The following is a 25,411-nucleotide window of genomic DNA, read 5'->3' as shown; positions in this document are numbered from 1 at the left end:
TTAAACTAAAGGTCAATTGTTAGCTAAATGGTACAGATTAACAAGCACAGCTTTTGGTAAACACTGGTACTAAACTAAATAGCTGTTAAATAGAATCATGGTTAAATTTTGACTAAAATGATTCATGATGAAAGTGTTAATTAAAACCGGATTTAAAATTGCAATAACTTTATAAAATTAGCTCAATAAAAATTAATTGTTAGCTAATGGTATGGATAAACATGAAACAAAAAGATAATATTGGTCACTAAACATAATGAACAGCTATTAAATTGGGTGTTAGCTTAAATTATGACCAAATGGTTAGAAATTATTAACTAAAAATATGGTTAGTTGTTGAAATTGTTAACTAAAAGTATGAATTTAGAGTCAAAGTAGCTAAATATAACTTAATTGTTTGCTAACAGTGCAAATAAGTAAACACAGTTTGTTGTTAAACACAACAAACAGCTAAAATTCATTACTAGACATAGTGACCAATAACTGGTAAATGTATTAGCTGACTGATAAATGGCAAGTAAATAGTAAAGACTGACTTAAAATTTGAGTTGTTGATGACAAAGGGGTTTTGACTCCACCTGACAGACATGTCAGGTGGACTACTGTGTGAGCATTTCTTGGATCACATATCTGCCCCCATCCTGACCCTTTATGTCCTTACTCTAGAGTCTAGACTGTGACCATATCGCTACTAAACACAACTGAGTTTCCAACACAGCTTGCAGCAGGTGTGAGACCAGCATGTTCTTCACTCTGTAGTAAAGAGTTCAAATTGTGTTGTGGGAAAGTGTTGGTGCTTTTGTATTTCACATGACCTTTGGCCCCTAAAACGCAAAAATGAAAACCTTCTGCTGTTTACTATCCTTAAAAGGAGCATACCAGTGGTTTTACATGTTTTAACAATGAATTGTGTCTTTCACAAAACATTAGAAACATTTTAATACAATGATTTCAAGCAACAGGCAACCACTGGTTCCTTTAACTGAATGTGAATGTCAGTTTATAGAAATCAGAATACATCCTTGAAGATATCTAATCCATTATATTGGATATTTACATCATATTGATGGCATTAAGGCGCAAAAGAGAGTGACATGTAAACACAGTTTTACAAAACTTTAAAAAATACAATAACTTTTAAACAACTAAGAAATTGATTGGCTTATTCCCTAAAAAATGAGTGCTGATGATGTCATGCATCATTTTTCTTGCATTTCATCTCTAGCATGTATATTTTCATAATGAAATGGAATAAAGAGAAATCAGTGGTTATATGGAAGGCTGGAAATAAATCACTAGAATCCTGTTTTAGTCAGTGATTTATGCACAATTTGTTGGTACTGGGGTAAAATATGCAAAAACACTGGTACCTTTACCTGCTGACCCATCTCATTTTTTGACTCATAGGCTCATGATCTATGAGAGCTGTACTGTACTTAAAAAAAAACAAAAACATGTACAGCAGCAGTTAATTCAAATAACTGCCAGCATGTAACTGGAATGATTAATAGAGGACTGCAGCCGATCCCTTTTAAGCGAATAAAATGGCATTTACAAATAGCTTTTCGTCTTACACATTTAGGTAGCACACTTTCCGGCGTGAAGAAATAAAAATGCTCATCTCGTATTTTTCTTTCCCATTTTTGTACAGGTTCATGATAAAGAGAGCCCAGGGGAGAAACCGGTTTGGAATGAAAAACTTCAAGAAGAGATGGTTTCGTCTCACCAACCACGAATTCACCTACCACAGAACGAAAGGTGCGCTCTTGTGATCTGCTCGTGATCCCAGTAACGTTGTTTACTCACCTGATTGTGTATCATCAGGATGGTGGGGACATGGGACAAAATCTGCATACTCATCATCCAACATATGTGGAGGATATTAGGTTACTGAACACACATACATGAGCAGTTTTCAAATTCCTTAAGCAGAGGGCTATACTACTTAGAAAAATGGGAATCACAATGGTGGTTATCAACTTCCTTTGTTAAACCATATGACTTCCTATGAGTGCATCCTGCTGATAAAAGTCTATAAAGGCCATAAAAATAGAGATAGAGATTTGGAAATATAGCTTAAAATTATCTTCTGGGAGCTGCTCAAACATCATCCTACCTAATAATAATAATAATGGATTGCATTTATATAGCGCTTTTCGGAACCCCTCAAAGCGCTTTACAATACCACTATTCATTCACTCTCACATTCATACCTAGACAACATCTTGACATGGCCTGGCAGGCTGAACTCATTTCATGAACTGATGTGGAATAAACCAGCTGTGCTTTCTAATATCATCTTTTGTATTAGATCTTCCACATATGTAGATCTCTTTCTGATTTTTAAATGGTTACGTAATGAAGAAAGGTGAAATATCATCCTACAAAGAGAAGTCACAAGCTTATAATTGATGTTAAAACTGATCTCAACAATCTGCATGGGTGTAAAGTGTAACAAATTAAACATCTTAGAAATGGTAGCCAATTGTCTCTTTTAACTGTTAGATTAAAAACTTACGATATGAGTAAAACAATTTTTTTTCTTTAAAAAAAAAAGTCCATATGAAAATACTACAACTCCTTATCACGACAATTTGCCACAAAGCAGAAAGCCTAACAAGAAAAGAAGCTGGACGGAACAGGTCAAATAAAATGTGTATTTACACCATACTACGCATCTCAATGACAGTCATAACAATCCAGTTTGTTATTACCTCAACAGTTCCATGTCTGATGTTGTTCCTGTTCCCACCAGGTGAGGGAGCTCTTTGCAGCATTCCCATAGAGAACATTCTGGCTGTAGAGCGGCTGGAGGAGGAGTCTTTCAAAATGAAAAATGTAAGGAACCCCCTGTGAGCCCTTGTGAAATATTTGAGGGTTTGAGCATTTGGGCCCAAATCTCTCCTACAAGTGTTTACTTTCTTACCTAACTTGCACTCTTTTCTTCCCACACTCCTCCTTCAGATGTTCCAGGTCATTCAGCCAGAGCGGGCGCTCTACATCCAGGCCAATAACTGCGTAGAGGCGCGCGACTGGATCGACATCCTGACCAAAGTCAGCCAGTGCAACCGCAAACGCCTGAGCACCTACCACCCCTCAGCCTACCTCAACGGCCACTGGCTGTGCTGCAAGCTCTCAGCAGACACGGCTCCCGGGTGTACGCCCTGCACCGGGTACATAAAGTTGCTAACATCTGCGCAGCTTCACATTCCTGTGCTTTGTTTCCGCTCTCTCTCATTCCATGCACGCTTCGTTTTTTTCAGCGGCCTCCCGGCAAACATCCAGCTGGATGTAGATGGTGACAGAGAGACCGAGAGGATTTACTCTCTGTTCAGCACATACATGACCAAACTGATCAAGATGCAAGGTTAAATGCCAAGCGCATGTTTTTTTTTTTTCCAAACTTCCCACATTTGTGTTTTTTCACATTTCCGTCTCTCATTCCGTTTCCCGCTGCAGAGGCCTGCGGCAGTAAGTCGGTATATGACGGCCCCGAGCAGGAGGAGTACTCCACCTTCGTCATAGACGACCCCCAGGAGACCTACAAAACCCTGAAGCAGATCATTTCAGCCGTGCAGACGCTGGAACAGCAGCACACCAAGTACAAACGCGACAAGTTCAAGAAGACAAAGATAGGCAGCCAGTACGTGCACTGCTTGTGTTGTATTAGGAGGTTAAGTTATAGATGAATGCATTTATTGTATCTTTAACAAAGTGGAGGCGCTAGTTCAGAACACTGCAGTCACATTTTTTTTCCCTTTTCTTTGTCCTCAGAGAGCATCCGATTGGAGACAAGAGTTTCCAGTGCTACATCCGCCAGCAGTCTGAGAGCTCCACCTACTCCATCTAGCCACAGCCCTGGATCCGGTTTCTGTGATGGACAAAACCAGCATATTTTTCTCTACTGCAGAAAAATCCACTGAAACTGAGCTCTGTGTCTGGTATTGAGTTTTGAAGCATTTCCCTTGTCTAAAATAACTTCCTTAAGACGCTTGTGGAAGCAAAGCAACCTTTCACCCCGATCTGATCGTGTTTTGAGAAAATGACAACTTTACGACTCGTTGCCAAACTCCAAGAGCCGCGTATATGGACCTACCTGCAGTTTCTCAAAGTGCATCGCTCCACATTCGGACAAACAGACCTCACTTTTAGAAGAGAGAGAGGAGAAAAAAGAGGAGCACTTGTGGAGGAAAGGAGGGATATGAGTGAAGAGGTAACCGTCTCCTTTACATGACGTGACGAGAGAACAAAGGTTTTCACTGGACAGTTCTGACAGTGACCAGCACGCACTTTAATCGCCTCCAAATCTTCGGACGAACAAGCCTCACAGCACAGTTTTCAGAAAGCGACTTTTACCTCTTTGATTTGTGTGCGGTTATTTTAAATGTTGTTGAAATTGTTACCTTTCATATGCCGTCTGACGGACGAAGCTCCAGACGAGAAGGAATGACTGCAGCTTATCCCCTCTGCGGGTGATGTTATACCTGTGTACCTTTCACTTTCAAGCTTCTCCCCCCAGCGTCTTCGGGATACAAGTTCAGGGAGAGCCACAAAAAAACAAACAAAGGGATCGTCGGGCCCATTCACAGTCCAAGTGACTTCATTTAAGCTACCGAAAATCTCTCCACACACAGTTTTAGCCCACATTTTAAACCCTTTTAAAAGAGTTTTCCACGTTTTGTTTTTAAAGCTTTGGTCTGTCATTTGGTCGTCATGTAACCAGTACCCAGGTTGGCATTTCTCCCTCCCCTTGCCCGCACAGGTTATGCTTTAAATTACATCATTCAAAACCAGTTTCTTTAGATGCAGAAAATGTGCACGTGACAGAACAAGTCCTTTTACAGGTACAGCTGTACAGTGTAGTGGACTACTGTATGTTATACTGATACAAACAGAAAGGGAGACAGAATATTAGAGAACGCTGAGTACAGTGTAGTCCAGTACAAAACTGGCTTTAATAACTACAGCAGAGCAACTGTTTTGTGTCATAAGACACAATTTTCATCACTCACTGTCCATTTATGGTGGATAAATATAATTAATGTCAGAAAAGCAGCTTTAATGATGAAATGGAAAGACACTTTTCCCCGACACACAGCGCTGGGCTAAGGCCCCACAGCTTGACATTAACTCAGAGGCCTGTTTCACTCCTGTGTAAGCAGGAAAATAAGTAAAAGCCAGTCTACCCCCTTCAGCTATCACAAATGAGATCATTAACAGGGATGTTTTATTTTCAGATACACTTCTAATTATTACACAAACTAACATTTTAACCTGTCTTAGTTTGTAATTGTGAAATGGATAGAGTGTGACTGATTGTGTTGCCCCGCTGGTTACCTAATAATAATGTGGTTCTTTTGTTTCTGTGAGTTAGCCTCCCACTCCCTCCATACCTTGTCGTTTGAACTCTTATTTATATGCATTCCACTGAAAAGCTACCTGCTGTGAAGCGCCTCACCATCTATTGAAGGTACAGGATTTATTGTTGCTAGCCAGCTGTGTTGTGTTGTCCCACGCTTTCGCAAAGGCGGACGCATTTTTTGTCTTTCACTCCGACAGTGCATGTGAAGTGTAGACAGCAGCCTCTGCAAGCGACTACAAACCACGACTTTTGTATTTTCCGAATCCAAGTATGTGCTTATGTAGCCTCGCGGGTGTTCGCCCCCATGGTCACAGGATCCCAAACAGTGCCAGTTATCACTTTTCTAAAGTTCATTTTTGAAATATATATATAAATATATTAAAAAAAATAAATAACTGTACTGTTTGTAAAACAGCTGAGCAACTAATCCAATTATATGTTTTTGTTTTTTGGGTGGGTCAAATAAGGACAACAATTTGACTCAACAATTTGACTCTGTTTTCTATCTTGTCATACGGAAATTTTGCTGTGTATCTGAGCTGGATGAGGTGTGTGTGTGTCTGTTATGTGGGTGTGTGCTTGTTTTTGTCAGTGTGGACACATGTGACTGACATGATGGGTTGTGTTGCCAATTGATCAAACAGTGTTACAGGTCAGGAAAGGCAGATCACTGCCTGTAATTATACTGAAGACACTGTTACTTCACTCTTGGCCTGACGTAGCGTATCCCCTCTTTCCTCTCATATACAATCACTGTTTCTTTTCAAGAAGATTTTGCCAATCTATTCTCCCCAGATGTCTTATGAACAGTAAAAAAATATTAAGAGAGCAGCCTGGGTTTAATCTCTTTCAGGTTTTCCTCCCCCTACAGGTTACTAACGCTCCTCAGGTTTATGAAACTCATATTTATTATAACTTTCATTCAAACCTTCCCAGAATTCCCAGCGAAGTTGGTGTGGGTATGACTCCTCCAACCCCGATACCCATAAAAGGAATGAATTATGCAATAACGGTGTTTCAGCATGCAATAATATTAACAAGCCCTCGATAAGCCTGTCAAGTGATCACAAATTAACAATGCACATCTGCTGATGTTTTGCAGTCAGATGCCTCTTCAGATAAACACATATTATAAAAGGGAGAACAGTGTATTTTGTACAAATATTTTAAAAGTATTAAAATAAGCCTGTTATTTGTGTACATAAAACAATTGAATGAATGGTGAAAATGTGATGTGTTTTCCCCCGAGTAACCAAATGAAACAATTATTAATGCAAATCTGGTGTCTGTGTCATTTATTACTTATCAGTAAAGTCTACTGTACAAACTCACATTAGCAGATTTATATTGTTTTGTTAGAATTGCCCTGCCTAAGTATGCCAATCTTGTAGCATCTCACTGATAAAGACGTTATTGCTATCATTATTAGCACTCAGAGCACATTACACTCCAAAAAAGGCCCACCTTAAACACGAAGTAGGAATCTTTCACCTGATGCCATAACAGATAATTTAAATGTTACACGTGAAATTATAAAGTGAGGTAAGTGGCAATGTGAAACCTAATATACAGCTTTTTTTTTAAAAAAAATCTACTACATATTATAATCTACAAAATTATAATCTATCATAATCTAGTGAAATAATATAATAATAAGTAAAAAAACATTTATAGTAGTTTAGCAGTGCCATCTTTTCTTGGATGCTTAGCAACGGCGAGACATTTGCGCCATTTTTTTCTCGTCTTTTTTGGCGTGACGTTTGTGTGTGTGTGTGCGCGCGGTGGGGGGGGGGGGTATTAATGATAATTTGGACTTTAAGAATAATTAAAAGTATTATAACTATTCCTGATACTAGAGCAGCCTGTTCAGCACAGAGTTTTGTGGTTATTTACCTACACAGTGTGTCCCGGGCCTCCTTTAGTAAACCTATTTTCTGCATGAGTTCAGCCTGAGCCGAGCCGCACGCGCACGCTCGGGGGAAAAAATAACGGCACAGAGCGCGTGAGCGTGCGTGCAGCGTTCCCTAGCTGCCTCCCCTCTCCTCACGCTCCTCACACACACACACACACACACACACACACACACACACACACACACACACACACACACACACACACACACACACACACACATAACCCCTCTGCTGGCAGCTGCCTGTGCTCCCCCCATCTCACCCGACGAAAAACACTTTCGGGAAGAATAAAGTTTTTTCCCTAACGGACCTGCCGCTCAGCCAGTCTCTACTCGCATCCAAACCGTGGCCTAGCAGGAGGAACGGCTCGACTATGTGGAGAAAGAAGAGGGCTCTTGGGGAACCCCTGGCTTGTCTCGTGTTACTGGTGACGCTGGTCGATGCTTATCGGTGTAAGTACGCTTGAGGTTTTGCGGTTTTACGTGTTGAGCTGGATTGTAGTGTTTAGTCAGAATGTCCCAGTTTGAAGAGAGCAGTTCACAGACTGGATGAGACCAGCTGGGAACCGTTTCAGGACTTCAATATTTTTGTAATCACTTTTAGCATATGTGAGGGTCACATGGCTCCGTTGTTCACCATGAAACAATGCTTGGAAAACAACGTGAAGTGCTTGTTACAGCAACTAGGGGTCATTTCTGAGAAATGGCGGTTTCGCAATAACACTCCCTACCTCTTTTCGGGCCAATTCATCTAAATGAAATTAAGCTGCCCTCTTCATCCATTTAGGCAGAAGCCTCGGGAGAGCTGTCATGACAGAGGAGGCTTTAATTCCTACGGGCATCAGTCATTTCTTTTTATTGTAATGTTGTTACAGGTGTTTATATTAACCAGCAATAGGTTTGTTGGACTCAAAACAGAGCTCACAGTTAAAAGATGTGCTACATGCATGCGCTGTACACATAAGTGTTTGTGTCTCCCATAGTCTTGAGCCAGAGCACAGCCTCGCAGTTCCTGAGCAGGCACAGGAGGGCCAACTCAATGTTTGAGGAGAGCAAGAAGGGCAACCTGGAAAGGGAGTGCATCGAGGAGCTGTGCAACAAGGAGGAGGCCAGGGAGATCTTTGAGAACCAACCGGAGACGGTGAGAGCTGACAGGGAAAGCCAGGTCAAACTGAAGTGACTAGATGGCAGTGAAGAAGAAGATGAAATAAGCAGCAAAAATTATAACAGTGGATTGGATTTTTGGCTGTTATCCAGCATGTGTTACTAATGACATTATGAAGGCACAGAGCTTTAATGAACGTGATTAGTAACACAGTAACGAGGGTGTGTAATCGGTGGTTAGGGAGCTCCAAGTCGTTTAAGATAAGAGATAAGATAAACCTTTATTAGTCCCACACGTGGGAATTTTTTTGGTCACGACAGAAAGTACAAGTTTAAGAGCAGTAAAAGTTAAGAAAAACTCAATAGAATAGGAGAAGATTAAATAGAATAACATACTATACAGCAAGAACGAGATACTATATACAATAGAATAAAGTACCAACAAAATAGAATAAAATACTGTACAAAATAGAAAGAAAAAGCTCAGTTATAGTAGGGAAAAAAAGATCTGTACTGCAAGTATTTACTGCTTCTTCATCTTCAGCTCCTTTTAGGGGGCACCACAGAGGATCATGTACCTCTATCTCACCCTATCCCTAGCATCCTCCCCTGTCACATCAACCCTCCTTCACTGCATCCATAAATCCTCTCTGTGTTTTTAATCCTGTCCTGCAGCTCCCTAGTCATTATTTTTTTTTGCCAAAATATCCACCATACCTTCTCTGCAGATGTCCAAACCATCTCAGCCTTATCTCTTGCTCTGATTTTGTCTCTAAATGTCTCCGTCTCATCTGTTTGGGCTCTTGCTGTAAAATAGTAAAAGCTAAAGATGCAGCTGCATTTTCTCCTTTCTGTCCTTATCAGTAAATACCAAACTATCAACAGCCTTTTTTTTTCCTTTTTTCTTTTTTGCAGGAATACTTTTACCCTAAATATGTTGGTAAGTCTGCTAAATGAATCACATTTCTTAATATTTTTGTCTATTTTGAACTGTTTGTCTCAAATAAACGCTCATTTTTTTCTGCAGCGTGTCTGGGTTCACACCGTGTCGGCATAAATAGCCAGCACTCAGATGCCGGCATCCCCTCTAACCTACGTGCCTGTGTGAAAGGTGAGCTTAAACCTCAAACTAAGCTTTTTATATGCCTGTTACACTTCTCTGTAGCTGTCAAATGCTGTGTTTCCAAAACCAGAGATCAGTAATCAGTGCACGCCGTTTCCATGCTACAAGGAGGGTTCAGAGCGCTGCGAGGACGGCATGGCTGCCTTCACATGTGTGTGCAAGCAGGGCTGGAAGGGGCTGCGCTGTGAGGAAGGTGAGTTCTCATTTAGTCTTTTGGCATTTTAAACATTTTTCATCATTTTTTACCAAAATACATCCAGCAATCATTCATTCCTAATCTATGGAACCTGCTGCTGTTATTTTTGTGCGGCGTATCGATTGGGCAGACGTCGATGAGTGTTCAGATCCTGAACTTCATGCCGGATGTAATCAAATATGTCAGAATATCCCAGGTAGCTTCCATTGCATGTGTGAAGAAGGCTACATACTCACCGACAACATCAACTGCATGGGTAAGACTCTACTGGATGGTCATTTTAATAATAATTAGGCTTAACTGATTTTCCTTATATACACTTGTTTGTGTCACGTGTGTGCCAGCTCTGTTTTTTACGGTCCCTCTGTTGGAGACACGTCACCAGCAGAGTTTTACATGGCAGCTGAGCATACAGGATATAATTCTAATTACTTTCTTTTTTATTTATTCATATGGATGCATTGCAAAACAAATTTTAAAAAAAGATCAGCTCCTCCAGCTGTTACCCTCTGGGGCCACACCACTTGTTTTTTGCAAAGCTGACCTGAGGTGACTCCTTATGTAAGAGGAAGGGGAAAGCTTTTAACATCTGAAAAGATGGTTCATCCTGATTGTTGTAAACACACCAGCAGGCTCGTAGCTCAGAGCTGTAAAAACATGCTTAAACTGTCCGTGCTTATCGTTGCCTGATTTCTCTGCATCTTGTTTTGGTGTGTGTGGGCAATCTAGTCACTGTTAGTCTTTCAGGCTGACCACTGCATGTTGAGTTCAAAGTCTTCACAAACATGTACTGAGTCAGACTGATAAATTTGCCCTCTTTATTTATTTATTTTTTGATGGACTGTTAGATAACACAGCCTGTCAGTAGAAATCAGTTATTATAACCTATTATTTAGGGATTCAAGATATTTTATTAAAATCAATCTGCCAGTTACGATAACTAGAAATTATTTACTTATATGCATTAAATTTTTGATAATTTTTGGATTCCATTTTTCCGGAGATGCCAAAAGAATCTTTGAGCTCCCCAGAGAGAAATCTTATCACCACTGTGATAAGATTTCCCATACTTGAGCACAGTCTACGTTTTTGTTTAGAAAATGTTTATATTCCTGTAAAATAGTGTCACAGGGGTCACTGTCTACCCTTTCTGAGAAACCATGATGAGAGTTTCAGACTGTCTTTAATTTGCATTAATACTCAATAGTCGTTGTAGCAAATATAGAATAAATAAGTATGTAATGGAAGTGTGCATGTGGAAGTGTATTGTTAACCTCCCAAAGTAACCAGTACGTCTGTGAAAGCAGCTTTTGTGCGCATACAGCTATGTGAAAATGGAAGTTTTCAAAGGACTCTGTGCAGTTTTATGAAAACTCTGTAAAAGCAGACGTTTGGCACAATGTGACCAAATTCAACCCAAGTTCAGACCGTGCAACGCTCAGAGAAACTGACCCCACTGCTGGAACAGCTACATCAAGGCGAGGTTGCAGACTCCGATGGCATCAATCCCAGGATCCTGATGCACTGTGCTGTCTGGCTGTCTGGCATCCTGCAGCATCTCTTCACCTCTTCAAAAGGTTCTAGTGCCGTGGAAGAAAGACGCCATGTGTAGTACTAGTACCAATGAAAGCTGCTCCATCAGGGCTTAACAACATCAGACCATGTACCTTGATGTCACATGTTATGAAGATGCTGGAGAACTGGTTCTGGCCCGGCTTAGCTCTCAAGTGAAATATGTGTTTGAGCCTTTTCAGTTTGTTTACCAGCCTCATATGGAGGATGTTGTTATTTACCTGCTGTAGCATGCTCACTTCCACTGGCATTGGGAGAATCATGTTGTTTGATATTTCCAGTTTCTTTAATACCATTTAACCATCTCTCCTGAGTCAGACACTTTTTAGGATGAGTGTCACATCATCTACTGTCTGTCACATGAGGGAGGCATGATCCAAAGTGCATTATTCAACAGAACCCCCCCCCCCCCCCTAAAAATCAGAGTCTTATTTAATGCTGGAAACCTGACAGAGAAAAACAGCTAACTAACTAACTGGATTGAGACTTAGACAAAATATACACACTGAGGATAATGAGGAAACGTGGCACAGATGACGCTGATCAGGGATAATGAGAAAAGAGAAGCAAAATTTAGCATATTCTCTCATCCCATGTACATTATCAAAATAAAACAGAAAATAACTAATGCTGAGACCAGGACTAAGATATATACATTTGACACAAAGACAGAAGATAGGAAACAGAGACACGACTGGAAAGACAGAATAGGAAAACTAAAAGGTGATTAATAAACTTATCAACTAATGTAAAAACTGAAATACAAAATAATCGAAATACAAAACCAGAAAACAGCAACTAGCCCAGAACCTGTGTCAAAGACCCAGGGACCTTGACACTGTCTCCTGGATTGCTGACTATCTCTCAGAGAGTGTTCAGTTTGCATTGGCAGAGAGCACTCTGTTTCAGGATCAAAAAAAATATTCACAAGGCTGGAGTGATCATTGGCCAGAATTTACTGTATACTATTTTTATTCTTTATGCTATCTATCTATCATGTTTGGAGAAAACCAAACACAGCATATCAGCACAAACACCTCACACCATCTGTCAAGCACGGTTGTGGAGGGGAGATGATTTGGGCACCTGGCAGACGTTAAGTCTGCTCTGAACTCCTCTGTGTACCAAAGTAATCTGGAGTTAAATGTGGGACTGTTTGGTCCAAATTGGGTCATGCAACAGGGAAATGATCCCAAGCAGAGCAGCAAATCAACAACAGCATGTTTTTTTTTTAAAAAAAGACTCAAGGTGCTGCCATGGCCCAGTCAAAGTGCAGACTTCAACCTAACTAAATGCTGCTGCGGGACCTTAAGAGAAAAGCTCACAAACCTGAATGAACTGAGGCAATGATGTAAAGAAGAGATGGCCCAAATTCCTTCACAGCAATGTGAGAAACTGATAAACACAGAAAACAATTACTACAAGTTATTTCTACTAAACGACTGCACAGAGACCTACGAAATCCTTCTTTTTCACCTGTCTGTATCTCTGCTTGCACTACAGTAAGGCAATTCATTAAAGTGTGTTTTTCATTTGAAACATTAAAAGAAATCAGATTGTCTTTTATGTGTATTAATTGTATTTCATCCGAGTAGCAAAAATGACACTTTACTTCCTTATTCTGAAGTTCAGATTCCAACCACTCTGTTTGCTCATCGTCACTTTTCCCATCACACCTTCCAGATGTCAATGAATGCCTGCTATACCGCAGCATCTGTGGAAGGCAAGCTGAATGTGTCAACATACCAGGCACTTACGACTGCAGATGTCCTGTGGGATATAAATATAACTTCACCTCCAGGACATGTGATGGTAAGCTTTCAAATTTATCACCCAGACGCAGAATCAAGGGTCACTGCTAATAAAGTCTTCCCAACCTGTCATTGCAGACATGAACGAGTGTGAGATGAACGTGTGCAAGGGGGTTTGTATAAACACTCAGGGCAGCTATTTGTGCTACTGCGATGGTCGCCAGGGTTTGCATCTGGCACAGGATAGGCAGAACTGCAACAGGATCCCCGTGTGTCTCAACCTGCTTGAGGAAAAACACCCTGAGATGCTTTACTTGGGAGAGCAGTTCGCAGGCCTTCCTGTCATCTACCTGCGCTTCCGCCTGCCGGAGAACACAAAGTAGGTGTTTGTCACACACACAGAAACACACACACGTATTAATGTAGAGGACCAAGAGTCACAATACATGTAGTGCAAAGATGTTACTTTTTTATGCTAAAGGTTTTCACTGTTGTCTCAGCCCTGAATCAACAGGGTCTCATAGCCAGTGATGGAAATAACGGCATTACAAGTAACAGCGTTACTTTTTTTTAGTAACGAGTAATCTAACTACTTACTATTTCTGTCGTTACAACGCCGTTAGCGTTACTAACAAGAAAATGCGGTTACTATTTTTCAACAAACAGACGGTTGAAGCTGTGTTCAGCTTACTGCATCTTATATCAGTTGCACGGAAGTAGCTGCCTACATAAGTAATCTGGACGCTACAGCTTTAAGCAGCTGCGCACGCTCCCGCGCGGGGCAATCACTTTCTAGCAGTGATTGCCGCAACACCTGGAGCTAGGGGGCAAAACAATCGCATGAGTGCTGGTGTTTGACTGAGGAAGAATAAAGTAGTCGTGGTTAGATGACACTTAAGATGACAAACCAACAAGGTGATATATACCAGTTTTTAAATTGTGCGTAAAACCAGAGTCATGATAAGCAATATATACGCTGTGTTTTTTCCTAAATAGTTTCGTCACGTTTACTGTCTAAGGACAGTGCTAGCAAGCACTCTCTGCTTATGACCAAAAAAACAAACAAAACAAAAAACACCCCTTTTGTGTTGGTGGAAAAATGCACCATGTCGACCAATCAAATATGATATGGCAACATGACATTTGGTTGTTTAGGAAGGGGGGAAGTTTTAGGAGTGACGGCGAGAGAGAGAGAGAGGGAGAGAGAAAGACAGCAGCGAGAGAGCGAGTTTTGAGATGTGAGAGATTTAGCGTGACGTTTAGCGTGTTTGGGGTGTGTAGTTCATGTGTTGTCTTGTGTAGTTAGTGTGTAGTGTTGTGGATAGTTTTGTGTTGTGTGTCAGAACAATGAGGCGACTGCTGTCTCCAGGTAGAAAACAGGAGGAGTGGTACACCTCCTGCTGTCAGACCTGCAGGTATCAGGCTGTGATGTTCTCCTTTATAGTGGGCAGAAATGTTTGGAGTGGCACAAATAATTTGTGTGGCATCTTATTGAATGCAGAACACCTGATTGTTATTTAAATAGTATGAAATGGTTATTAAAAAAGGGGGTAAAAGGTAAATGGTGCATATGATTTTAAAATTGACAAAAATTAAATTTGCATTTAAAGTTATGAAATAAGATTAAACATGTTTGTGGTTGTTACAGTAAAAAATATAACTCCTTCTACTCGGATTTTATGTTTTTTGTCTGATTTTAGATCAGTTGTGTTAATACAGTATGTCAAAATGAAAACATAACTGTAAATCCAGCCATGTGAGGTTGTGCTGAAAAGGATGATACCAAACAAGGCAAGTAAATAGTTTTCAAAGGTGAAATGTAGAGGTAAAATCAAAAGTGTTTAAAAATGGCCAGTTATACCCTGGACCCCAGAGGGATAAACATTTTTTTTTAAAGTAACGCAATAGTTACTTTTCAAGTAATGAATTACTTTTAGAATCTTGTAACTCAGTTACGAACTCAGTGCGATCGCACAAACTGTGTATAAAGAGCGGTAGTACTGATTGGTGAGTGACGTTTAATTGCAGAGACAGCTTTGGTGCAGCGATTCAGAAGATTATTGACAAAACAGTCAAGTACATGGACAAAAGCCTCTCTCTTGTTTCAAGGTTTTTGACCCTTCCACTCTTCCCTACCCCAGAGAAGAGCTGGCAAATTATGGGGCTGAAGAGGTGTATTATCTTGTCACACATTTTGCCTTTATGCTAGATGAGGAAGAGAAAGAGAAAATTCTACAAGAATGGATGGATCTAAAAATGTGGCTTGCAGAACACCGGGGTAGCAAGGTAGATTGCTTGTGCAGAGATCTCCTCTCTTTCAGATTCAGAATCTGACACAGACACAGTTCTTACAAGTTCACAGAAAGTTCTGTTCAATTAGAACAAAATATTTTAGTTGATTATTGTAATTATTATACAGTAGTTGTAATTTGTTTTAACAATTTTTTTGATTGATGTTTTGTTTCCTTTACAATATTATACATTAAAAATAATCTCTTTTTTTTTATTCGGGCTACTTAAATTTATTTTGGGCTACCAAAAACTGAAGAGTTCCTGCCCGAAGGGCTACCAGGCATTGTGAAATTTTGCGAGCCCTGCACACCATCTGAAAATCAAGTTACAGGGTTGCTACTTTGTTGAGATCCATTGTGCACTGCAGATGCACAAGGTTTGCGGTCCTACCTGGACTTTAGTGGAGGGATCTAAAAGTGGTTAAAACAATACACTGCTGCCCAAGAAGACAACTTGGAAAAGAACATTTGTGAAATTTAGGTGGTATGTTTTTTTTGTGGGGAGGAGGTCATGGTACATGGCCATAATTCAAAGAGACAGGTAATTCTGGAAATTGTGCACAATGCTGCCCTTACTTTTTTTTGCAGTGGTAACAAGTAATAAGGCACAGCTAGGGTCTTACATGTTATTCATCACTACCTGCAGGTTAATGAGAAGGGCCGTATTCTAGTTACTGTGTAAATTTACCTGTCTTCCTCCTGGTAGGTTTGCAGCCGAGTTTGACTTGCGTACTTTTGACCCAGAGGGAGTTGTTCTGTATGCTGAGTCTTCTGAAGGCTCGTGGTTCATGGTGGGACTCAGGGGCGGTCGCATTGAAGTCCAGTTCAAAAACCAGCACACATCTAAGGTTACCAGCGGAGGAAAAGCAATCAATGATGGACAATGGCATGTGGTGAGAAAGTCTGTCACTTTGTTATCATATAGTGAACATAAATCCTTAAGACTAAATTGACGAACTAAAATGATGAGAAGTCTATTACGCTGTGGTAACATGTAGTGTGCAAAGTACATGATAACAGTGACGTGCTGTATTATGATTTAGTGTTACGTGTGACACACAGATCTCTGTGGATGAGCTGGAGAGCAGCATCAGTGTGAAGATCAGCAGGGAAGCTGTGATGAGCATTAACAGCCCCGAGAGTCTCTTCACATCAGTCAATGGCAAGCTGGAGACCAAAGTTTACATCGCTGGCCTGCCTAACCGCACCGACAATGTCATCAAGCCTGTAAGCTGTTCATTCCAAGGCATTCACACATAACTAACCTTCCCAGGAGACAAGATACAGCAGGGAGGGGATTTTAGTGTTAACTAAACCTGTGTGAATTTAAATTTGTTGGCTGAGACATTGTGTTAAAGAGCAGAAGTTCACGCTACTGCACTGTTTGTTTATCAGATCAACCCCAGGCTGGATGGCTGCATCCGGGGTTGGAACTTGATGAATCAGGGGGCGTCTGGGGTAAAGGAGGTCATCCAGCAGAAGACAAGTAAACACTGTTTCGTGCATGTAGAACGAGGATCTTTCTTCACCGGGGAGGGACTAGCACACTTCAACATAGACTACAGTGAGTAAGTTATGTTACACTTTATTAATCCCTCAGGGAACATTTGGCGTCTGCATTTGGTCTACACCAACAGCTTAAAGGCATTACAGCAGCAGCTCTTAAATTTAGTTTTTGTGCAGTTCCCTGGTTTAAAGTCTTTAAGAGGGGAATTAATGCAGTGGGTTGAGAACTCTGAATTAACACAGGAACATAGTGAGTGTAAAATACCACACAGCTAGTCCTGTTAGGTTTGTGCAAAGACCTGCTGATACAGCTGATATAGATCTAAACTTATCATATGATGCATTAAAGGAAGACCTGTGATCTTTTATGAGCCGTGAGAGACATTTTGCTGGCATGTTTTGGGTCCACTTTTCTCATCAAAGGCAAGGATGACCTCAATTCACTATAAAGTTTTTAATTCAATTCAATTTTATTTATATAGCGCCAAATCACAACAAAAGTGGCCTCAAGGCGCTTCATAGGTTTTATGAAGTTTCATAGGTTTTATGTTTTAGCCCTTACTATCATCTTACGATAAGATCTTTTTCATGTGATTGGAGTGGTCTGTTAAAATCAACCCTCTGGAGAAGTCTAAAGATAACAGTCCACTGGGGGGCTCCCTTGACAACTGCATACTGTTATCTTCTGCTAAAAGCGGATTCAAAGGGATGTGATCAGTTTGAGGAATCTGATGGAAAAGGGAAAACATCAGTTAGAGGCTGGTGAAGGGTAAACATTGTGTACTGTTAATGAGAGCTTACTCATCACACTTTTTACTGAAGAAGCGGGCGATGTACAGCAGGTAGGCAGCTGGGAATTTAGGAGAGGCAGATGAGACGAGGAGGAAAGGGGTAGGCAGCTGGTAAGCAATAATCCGGGTATAATCCTGCAGACAGGTTGAACATTGACGTGTTGGTCCGGAGAGAGGAATGCTGGCTGGCACTGTTCTCCTGGTGCATAAACAGTTATGCAGTCTTGAGAGACGAGACTCTGCAGTGATGAAGATCACTAATAATGTCAAAATATTAATCAGAACATTGTCGTAATGGGCTTTTTACCAAAGAGGCTGAAACAATGATCAGGCAGGAAACAGTTGCCATGCTACTCCTTAGATACACCAGCTTGATAAAGTAAACTGTCCCCAGGTGCACATGGAAACCCCGAGCACCAAAGCCACCCTTATCCATCCAACTGTTCCTAAAGAAATAGACAAAAAATAAAAAACAGGCTTTTGGACTAACAGACTTTTTCCAGATACCTTTAGAAGTTTTTTCATTTGCATCTATCAGCAGCAGGAATTCTAAAGAGACATACTGTACATCCCAGTGATACCCACAACAGTAACATAAAGTATGCTGTGTGTCTGTTGTGTGTCTCAGAGAGCACCAATGTTGGAGAGGTAAAGTGCACCTGAGGTTACTCTTTCTGTTCTCGAAATAACGTAGCATTACAAGGAACTATTTTTTCGATGTCGTTGCTTGCTCTGGTGTACTGCACCTCCCAGACCTCCCATATCCAAGAGCTTGACTAGCAAACCTTTTTTGCTGCGTTACCAGCATATGCCAGTGTGTGGCCACCCTGGATAGGTCACCTGTTCATTGCATTATCATGTTACGTCCCCAGCCTACAGGTAACCTGGACATAACATGAGACACAGTTCATGAATCCTGATGCATGGCCCTGAATCATAACAATTATTGTTATTATTATCTTGATGTTGTTTGGTTGACTTCTGCCTGGTTACTTTAGGTTTACCCTACACAACACGACACACCTGCTGACACACTGATTAGCATGCCTCGTTAAGTTAATTATGGTCTTTGCTTAATTTCGCTAACAATTCGGTAAATCCTGAGAGGAGAGACAAATCCCTTTAAGGTTGGTCCTTCCCAACATCTGGTGTGAATATCTGCCAAATCAAACGTGGAGTTACTTCTTGTGAAGAAAGGAGCGACTGAAAGTAGATCCTTCTTAATTTTTTCTTCAAGTTGTGTCTCTACCATTTTTCGTGATTAATCTTGAGCTGGATCATGACAATACAGAACTATAAAAAAGCTTATTTGATACAGAAACTCCCATTGCTACATATAGAAGGAACAAGGGGCTCCGGAACTGAATGATCTGCTTGTGAAAATCATGTGACGGCCATATACATTGGCCAGATCTTAGACTTTTACCCAGCACGTCATTAGAAAGCCATACTAACACTGGATAAGGCCTTCTTCTCAAAACAGCTTCATTTGATGGTGTTATAGATCCCACAAGCTGTTCCACTAATTTGAGACACTGCTCCATGTTGATTTCATCACACATCATTTTTGCAGATTGTTCAGCTGCACGTTAATGCTGCCAATCTTCTGTTCTGCCATATCCCAGAGGTTTCCTGGTTAGATCAGGTGACTGCAGAGGTCACTGCAGTACACTGAATTCACAGTCATGTTCATTAAATAATAATAATAATAATAATAATTAGGGCTGAACGATATATCACATTTGCGATAATATTGCGACATGATCAAGTGCAATTTTCTAACCGCAAAGGCTGCGATTATACTGCGATTATATTATACAATTCATGGGCTGCATCCTCCTGAGGCCGCATTTGTAGACCGATTACGTCACAGCGACGCGCCGAAGGCTGTCCAAATTACTACCATATCCCAGAATTCATAGCGCGGCCCAGCCAAACTCCAGTTTCCAGCAATGGCGGCCGCTACTAAGTTTTAAAATTACTCATACTAATCTTTCTGGGTCACAAAATAAACTTTTAACATATTTTCAGGCGAGAAAGTAGTTGTGTAAACATCAAATATCTGCTCGGTTTATCAAGATATCCCATATTTGCAAAAGTGCTTCGACGTTTTCAGAGGCGTCTGCTACCCACCAGCTCGACAGCTAGCCGGGAGCTCGAGGGTTACTGATGCGGCCGAGAACGGCACAACTCCCGGCACATCATTTTCAGATCACCGCGGAGTTTCGCTGCTCGGGTTAAACGTAATATATAAGTCACTTAGACAACCTAAAAATGTTATTGTTGGGCTTTTTTCAGTGTTTTGTTTGTTCGTGAGTAAATCGGTTTGGCTGAGATTAAAGTTATTAGATTAGATAAAATAAAACTTTATTAATCCCCCGGGTGGGTTCCTCCTTGGTTTTCACACAGCTGACTAAACGTCAAACAGAAAACTTATTAAACAGAAGTATGAGACAGTCGAGAATTTACACCAGTGTCTGGTTATATTTTAGATAGCAAGAAGCAGACGGCCGAGTTTATTAAACTCCACCGAGACAGCGGTGACGCTAATCAGAACTAGCCTTCTGATTAGCTAATCAGAAGGCTAGACCGTCCAATTTCACGCCTTTAAACTTTAAAGGCGTGTTTGTGTGTGTGTGTTTATACAATTGCTATTATGTTTGCACTTTATGTGTAATGTTACTGACTGCAGAGATCAGTAAGATGTGTGTATTTTTTATTTATTAGTTTTATTTATTTAATATTATTTTTTAATTGAATGACTGTCTAGTAGTTCACAGATGTCGAAAAACTGAGTGTGGTAAAGCCACTGATTTTTTTTTATGTATATTTCTGCAATCTGCACATTGTACTGACTTTCATTTTAATGTTTACACCAGGGTTCCTTGTCAGCACTTTATGCTCAGATGTTTGTAAGCTAAAAATAAACTATTGTGTATGTTCAAATATACTGTTGTGATTGAAGAAGTTAAATAAAAATGTCAGTCATCAATTCATGCATCACCTCATGTCATCATAACAGAGGTCTGTCTTCCAGGAAAGAACAGTTTAAAATTAATGTAATATAGTATTGGCCATACTATATGATGTATTGCTTGTCTTTGTTTAATAATACAGAAGACAAATACCTTAAAAAATAATCGCATATCGCATCGCAATCGCAATATTGGGACAAAAAATCGCAATTAGATTATTTTCCATAATCGTTCAGCCCTAATAATAATAATAAATTTTATTTATGAGCGCCTTTCAAGTCACCCAAGGACACTTTACAATAGAATAAAACACTTAGTAAAACAATGGGAGAATAAGAACAATAAAATACAAGCACAAGATAAAATGAACAAACAGTGGATTCACAGTGAATATGCAGATTTGAACAGATGAGTTTTGAGTTGGGATTTAAACTGGGGGAGAGAACCAATATTTCTTATTTCAGGGGGCAGAGAGTTCCACAGCCTGGGAGCAGAGCAGCTGAAAGCTCTGCTTCCCATGGTGGTGAGGCGGAAGGAAGGTACAGTAAGCTGGATAGAAGAAGAAGAACGAAGTGAACGGGCAGAACAAGTGGTGGTTAACAGGTCAGAAAGGTGAGAAGGAGCTAGGTTATGAATGGCCTTGAAGGTGAGCAGAAGAAGTTTGAAAATTATCCGGAATTTCACAGGGAGCCAGTGAAGTTCCTGAAGAACAGGGGTGATGTGCTGGTAGGAGGGGGTTCTGGTGATAATGCGAGCAGCAGAGTTCTGAACCAGTTGAAGCTTATGGAGGGATTTTTGGGGGAGACCATGCAGAAGAGAATTGCAATAGTCAATAACAAGACTGTGTACAAGAATGGACGTAGACTGGGTGGAAAGAGAAGGAAGGAATCTGTTAATGTTACGTAGATGGAAGTAGGCAGAACGGGTGAGATTATTGATGTGAGATTTATAGGAAAGTGAACTGTCTAGGATGACACCAAGGCTCTTAACCTGAGGAGAAGGGAAAACTGTGGAGTTATCGATGGTGAGTGAGAAATGGTTTGCCTTCAAAAGGTTGGATTTGGTGCCAATAAGGAGGATCTCAGTTTTATCCTCATTGAGCTTTAGAAAATTAGAGGTAAACCAGGATTTTAACTCGGATAGACATTCTGTAAGGGAAGAAGGTGGGAGGGAGGAATCAGGTTTGCAAGAGAGATATAACTGGGTGTCATCAGCAAAACAGTGAAACTGAAGATCAAATTTGCGGAAGATGGTACCTAGAGGGAGGATGTATATTATAAAGAGAAGAGGGCCTAAAACTGAGCCTTGGGGTACACTAGAGGTGACGGGGAATAGACGAGAGCGGAATGATCTTAGTTGAATAAACTGGGAGCGGTCGAGGAGATATGATTGAAACCAGACGAGGGGTGTGTCAGAGATGCCGAGAGAGGAAAGTCTGCTTAGAAGGACAGAGTGAGAAATGGTGTCAAAGGCTGAGCTCAGATCTAAAAGGATGAGAATGGTGAGAAGACCAGAGTCAGCTCCGATTAGAAGATCGTTAGTGACTTTAAGTAGAGCAGTTTCGGTACTGTGACATGAGCGAAAACCAGATTGAAATCTCTCGTAGATGTTATTATTAACCAGGTGTAAATGAAGTTGAGCTGCAACCACTTTTTCGAGTATCTTAGAAATGAAGGGTAGATTGGAAATCGGACGGAGGTTGTTAAAGTTGTTAGGATCTAAAGAAGGTTTTTTCAGTATAGGAGTGACTAGAGCAGTCTTCAATAAGGAGGGAACAATACCGGTGGTGAGAGAAGAGTGAATGATGGCAGAAATGAGTGGGAGTAAAGAAGAGGGGCAGGATTTCACAAGCCCCGTGGGCATGGGGTCAAGATGACATGTGGCAGGCTTTGATTTACACATGAACTCGGAAATATCAGATAAATCAGGAAGATGAAAAGTGGAAAACGGCTCAAAAAGGAGAAGAGGTTCTGGAGAGGGCGTAGACACAACATTTGATCTGAGTTGCTGGTGGATGTTATTGATTTTCGTAGTCCAGAACAGCATCAAGGAGTTGCATGTTTCAGAGGAATAGAAGTGCGGTGGTAAAGCGTTGGGGGGTTGAATTAGCTTGTTGAAAACTGAAAACAGAGTCCTTGCATTACCCTCATAAGAACTGATAATACCAGAGTAGAAGCTTTGTTTGGCATGGTAATGGAGTCTTTATACTGAAGTACGTGGTATTTATAGATTTCTGAATCAACAGTTAAACCAGATTTCTTATATTTACGCTCTAGCTGCCGAGCTTTGGCCTTCAGAGCTCGGAGGTCAGAGGTAAACCAGGGAGCAGAGCGAGCGAGCGAAGGAAACAGAGTGGGTTTTTACAGGAGCCAGAGAATCAAGGACAGTGCGTAGACAATTATTATAATATAACAACAAATCATCAGGAGTAGAATAGAAGTCCGGAGTCTGAACATTGTCCAAACTGGTAGTGAGAATGTCCATATCAATGTTCTTGATGTTGCGGAACGAGATGAGACGGGTTGGCTTGGTAGAAGAGCAGCAGAGAGTGAGGTTAAATGAAAGGAGGAAGTGGTCAGTTATGGGGATTTCAGTAGCAGAAAGATTCGAGGGAGTAAGACCAGAACAGCAGACCAAGTCCAGGGTGTGTCCTTTAGAGTGAGTGGGAACCTCTCTGACTTTTGATCTGTGAGATGATGCTGGAAACAAATCACTGGGGACATTATAACTAACAGCCGTTGGATATTTAGAACCATGACTGAATGACTGATGGTCAAAGGCCAAAGTTGCTGCATTGCTGACATGTATAGGCTGGTCGTGTCTGTGTTCCACATTATAACAGAACCCTCTATGAGTTTACAACCATGTAATTTTGAGAATGATATAACAGACCTGTGGGAAGTTATTTTGTTAAAAGTTTGTAGAGAATCCTAAATTTATAACCTGACAAAAGGAATAAATGTTTCTTGGCATGCATGTGTGTAACCAGGTGATTCTGGAAGCTGGAAAATGGATATAAAGATGAACATTCGTCCATCCACCAGCACAGGTGTCCTCTTTGCTGTTGTCTACAACAACACAGTCCCCCTGTCAGTGGCTGTTCTACCAAAGGGAAAAGATGCTGCTGTAAGTTTGGTCACATTTTGGCTGAAAATAAGCACTTGTCTATCATCCTTAAACCAATGTGCTCTCCAGAACTTGCAGGTGTTCCTGCACGATGCCTCGGTGGCCACGTTGGACACTGTGATGCTGTGTTACCCTGATCGGCTGATGGTGCAGCTGAACGTGACTCCCACAGAAATCCTGATCTCAGCTGACTCCTCCAGTGTGACTTACATGGAGTCCAGTGCCCTGCAGAAGGAGCTGGAACTCCTCAACAGCACCATGCAAAACCCTGTCAGCACATACATTGGTGGAATACCTGGTTAGTAATTATGAAGGAATTTAAGCATAAGCATTTGATGTGTGATCAAAATGAATAAAGGGTTTTGAGATTTTCATGCAGGTTATCCTCTTGAATGTGTTGCCTTTCCTGCTGGATCTGTGAGCCTTGTGTGAACAGTGGTGCTTTGAGCTGCTAATGCTAATATCCACATGTTGCCATAGTCACAGTGACAATGGTGACGGCATGCTGAAGCTTAGCAGGAGGTGTTTATTGTTTTTCATGTTTCATGATTAGCACTAAGCAGAGCTGAGAATGAAAGGAATCAGAAAACCTTTAACTAGATGACTGCACTAGATTAAAAGCACCAAAACAAGGACCCATTCATATTGAAAGTAACATGAACAACGATACTTGGTGTCATAACAACCCATCAAACAGTTACTGTGTTTCTCTCCTTCAGAAGACATCCCTTTGCCTACCACCCCTGTGACGGCCTTTTACTACGGCTGCATGGAGATCAGTATCAACAGCCAGCAGCTGGACTTCGACGAAGCTCTCAGCAAACATAACAGCATCAAGTCCCACTCGTGTCCTCCTATCACTACCGTGGTTGATGACCTGGAGGTGGCACACATGTACAGAAAGTGACCCAATTTAAAAAACCACATTGCATTAAAAAGCCCCATAATTAGGCAGTCCCACAGGGGAAACTTCTTGGGATATTTTGGAAAGAGAATCTAGAGAGGAGGAGAAGAAGAGACGGAGGCAGAGAGTGATTTTAAGCTTTTCATCCCTACAGTGTTCTTGTTTGTACCCTGACCTATTTTGTTCTGGTATTGCTTTAGTGAGTCACAACAAAGGCTGGCTTACCAGGGAGGTAGCCGGAAGCTGGATGACATAGGTGTAGCAGTTTTTGTCTGCATTAAGTTGTTTTCCAGGAAAGTGGAAACAAAAAGGAGCTGAGCTCTGCAGCGTGCATGCCATGAGTTGAGCAACAGATGGTTATGTTTGTGTAGAAAAATAAACAAATGGTCACTGCTGACCAGGCTGTGAGACCACCTGCATCTTTGTCCCTGCTGCTGCTGAAACATGGTACTCTCTCTAAATTGTTTAAAAACAAGTAGTTGAAATTAATGTTTGTGGCAGGAGAAACCACAGAGGAGATATCTGAGCCTTCAGGTGTTCCTATCAAATTCTGTTTCATCTCCTTTGTTTAAATCACCATCTGGAGCATTTCCGAAGCCCTGCTTCAATTTACCACTGTTGTCATCAGAGGTGTACACCTGTCATAATTACAGCATTTATTGTTCTCCTGTTTATTTCCTCATCTTAAGGGTTCTCCTGGTTGTCATTTGTTTCCACTTTGTATATAAAACATGCCATCTTTAATATATAACTTACATGTAGTTGTTTGCTGTTGTGTTTGATGTTTGTTTTAATAAA

At 40.9% G+C, this 25,411-nt stretch overlaps 2 protein-coding genes across 4 annotated transcripts in view; both read left to right on the top strand.

Moving 5' to 3' along the window:
• rasa3 (RAS p21 protein activator 3) overlaps nt 1-5,434 on the top strand; it is a 38,437-nt gene extending 33,003 nt beyond the window's left edge. The window contains exons 19-24 of one of the 2 annotated variants that reach the window (XM_080884727.1): nt 1,652-1,758; nt 2,756-2,838; nt 2,965-3,173; nt 3,264-3,367; nt 3,460-3,643; nt 3,775-5,434. In XM_080884727.1, the coding sequence (XP_080740853.1) occupies nt 1,652-1,758; nt 2,756-2,838; nt 2,965-3,173; nt 3,264-3,367; nt 3,460-3,643; nt 3,775-3,850 (763 nt within the window). In that variant the 3' untranslated portion in view covers nt 3,851-5,434. Of the gene's footprint in view, nt 1-1,651; nt 1,759-2,722; nt 2,839-2,964; nt 3,174-3,263; nt 3,368-3,459; nt 3,644-3,774 lie in introns of both variants that reach the window. The other variant, XM_080884726.1, reaches the window with a different exon arrangement.
• A 2,033-nt stretch (nt 5,435-7,467) lies between these two features.
• Nucleotides 7,468-25,411, top strand: pros1 (protein S). Of its 2 annotated transcripts, XM_080885069.1 has the most exons (14): nt 7,468-7,727; nt 8,258-8,415; nt 9,294-9,318; nt 9,406-9,489; nt 9,572-9,694; nt 9,828-9,953; nt 12,953-13,081; nt 13,159-13,399; nt 16,018-16,204; nt 16,374-16,538; nt 16,707-16,875; nt 23,573-23,709; nt 23,779-24,007; nt 24,429-25,410. In XM_080885069.1, the coding sequence occupies exons 1-14, from the start codon at nt 7,649-7,651 to the stop codon at nt 24,614-24,616; spliced, it is 2,040 nt and encodes a 679-aa protein (XP_080741195.1). In that variant the 5' UTR covers nt 7,468-7,648; the 3' UTR covers nt 24,617-25,410. The 2 variants fall into 2 exon arrangements, with proteins under 2 accessions (XP_080741195.1, XP_080741196.1); XM_080885070.1 differs by lacking the exon at nt 8,258-8,415 and having other exon boundaries at nt 24,429-25,411.

This window comes from Rhamphochromis sp. 'chilingali' (genome assembly GCF_963969265.1).
Source record: "Rhamphochromis sp. 'chilingali' genome assembly, chromosome: 6".
NCBI classification, from domain to species: domain Eukaryota; kingdom Metazoa; phylum Chordata; class Actinopteri; order Cichliformes; family Cichlidae; genus Rhamphochromis; species Rhamphochromis sp. 'chilingali'.
This window is presented reverse-complemented; position numbering and strand designations above follow the sequence as displayed.